This window comes from Haliotis asinina, chromosome 9 (genome assembly GCF_037392515.1).
Source record: "Haliotis asinina isolate JCU_RB_2024 chromosome 9, JCU_Hal_asi_v2, whole genome shotgun sequence".
NCBI classification, from domain to species: Eukaryota; Metazoa; Mollusca; class Gastropoda; order Lepetellida; family Haliotidae; genus Haliotis; species Haliotis asinina.
The window spans coordinates 61,503,010-61,505,072 of record NC_090288.1 but is presented as its reverse complement, the minus strand read 5'-3'; the positions used below and the strand labels follow the sequence as shown (position 1 = coordinate 61,505,072).

Here is a 2,063-nt window from a genome sequence, read left to right as displayed (position 1 = left end):
CTGTGATGGGCTTTCAAGATGTTCCTAGGGCGGTTTTGGTGAGATATTAGAAGATTTGGGCCCCAAGACATAATTTTCTTGACTGCAGAAGCAGAATTATGTTAAAATGGAAGTGCTTTCATGTATGAGTTTGGGGTTTTCACTGTCGTCTACCGCACTGACACGGTTATTCCCGATTTTGAGATATTTTGCAACTTATCATTCTCATTTGGTAACAAACGTGGTACACATTTTCAAGACTTTCGTTAACATTGGGGTATTCATTCCCTGGCTCTCTGACGACTAATTCAACTCACAGGCAACATTGTAACCTCGTCACTTTTCTCTGCCCTCCTCTGCTGTCCTCTTCCTCGACAGCATACGAACGACCGGTATGCCTCTCTTACTTCGGGGGACACCAGCCACAGAAGAGGGTTCACTCCTGAGTGGGCATATGCCAGCCAGTAGGATACAGAAACTGCCTTGTGAGGGGCATACACACCAAATGCGCTTAGGGGGAATATAACATGGAAAGGTGTTCGCATCAATATATAGGCAGCACAGACCAAGAGAACTCCCACAATCCGTTTCCTGGAGTATTCGTCCTGTCCTTGTGTCAACTTTCGCCATTTCAACAGGATGCCAATATCGACGCCGATGCATACAATGATCGGAATAAAGAAAGTTATCACTGTAGATAATATTTCTTGGATCGGTTCAACTATGAAATAGCATTGGTTTTGGTACTTCTCAACTTCATTTAGGACGATAGTTATGAATATGGCGATAGCTGCACCTATCGCCCACGGGAACACCATCATCAGACAGACGATGACGCACTTGGTCGTCCCAGTCGTCGTCTGACTGCCTTGTTTAATATTCACCAAGCGTTCAGTACTGATGATTATAAGAGTCACGATAGAAACAATGCCAAGCATCCAGTCGAACGTGACCCAAACGTGACAAAAGCTTTCTCCAAATATCCAGAACCCTTTGTAGTAGTAGAGAGCGGCATAAGGTGCAACCCCAACACCTACCAGTGCGTCAGCGACAGAAAGGTTAGTGATGAGAAGCCAGAAGAGACTGCGGCGTCTGACGCCGTCCCTGACGATGCTGATGATGAAGGTGACATTGGAGACAGTGACCCAAATGGCGAGGATGACGCCAAAAATACCAATAAATCTATCACTGAAGTCTACCGTATCCGAAACGTAACTGTTGGTCTTGTTCGAAGCCATTGTTTTCATGGCAAAACTGGAAACAGATAACATTAGAACAGGTTGAAACATCCAATCTGTTGTCGTTTACCTCCTGTTATATCATGTCGGCTGTAACTATAAACTCTTGACACTACATAATGGCAATATACTCGTTACATGAACTGTCATGAAGTATGGCTTGGGCAGCCTATTGGTTGAAGCTTTCGAATTTCAAACCGAAACCCGAGTTCGATTCCGTATATAGTAGTAATGTCTATTCTGTACTCCCTCCCGAAACATCGAGGGAAAACCTCGGTCACTTACTCAGAAAGAAATTTTTGCTCATTAAAACTTAAGAATTCCCTTTAAGAATTCCCTTCTAAAATGGAAAAGCGAAAACAGCAACATAATATTTGACACTCCATACATTTACGCTGCACGGTGTAGGACGTCCATGTAAGTATCAAACAGAGGAACGCTAATCACGTTGCTGTAAATTGTATGAAAAGGTCATATTGCTGTCAAATTAGGGTTGTTGAAGTGTAAGTGTATTGGCGTTGTCATAGTTACGTCCCTATTTTCTGTAGACATGATGCTGTTGTAACTAGTGTCGTTTGTTACTGCGGACTCTTTGGTGTGTGGAAGTTGAGAAACTTTAAAACACTACAAACATGGATCTGTCTTGTTCGCTAGTCAACTCATTAATTCACACAAAAAACAAAGTCAGTACAATGTACAATGATCTTCAACTGAGAAGAACCAGTTATCGTTTTCTAATGGAAATATTCCATTATTCGTGATTCATCAATGATTACATCACAAACTTTCAGAAATCGAGAATATAAACGTACCTGTAGAGAAAGACAAATTGGTAACTGTAGAAGC

General features: G+C 42.1%; 1 protein-coding gene across 1 annotated transcript; it reads right to left on the bottom strand.

The window, feature by feature from the left end:
- Window positions 1-287: 287 nt before the first annotated feature.
- Window positions 288-1,217, bottom strand: LOC137297367 (beta-1 adrenergic receptor-like). Its single transcript, XM_067829374.1, has one exon. It carries the CDS (start codon window positions 1,215-1,217, stop codon window positions 288-290), a length of 930 nt encoding a protein of 309 aa, XP_067685475.1.
- Window positions 1,218-2,063: the final 846 nt, after the last annotated feature.

What these genes read in the sequence shown, in the direction of transcription:
- LOC137297367 (XM_067829374.1), bottom strand. Translation starts at nt 1,217, where the DNA reads ATGGCTTCGAACAAGACCAACAGTTACGTTTCGGATACGGTAGACTTC.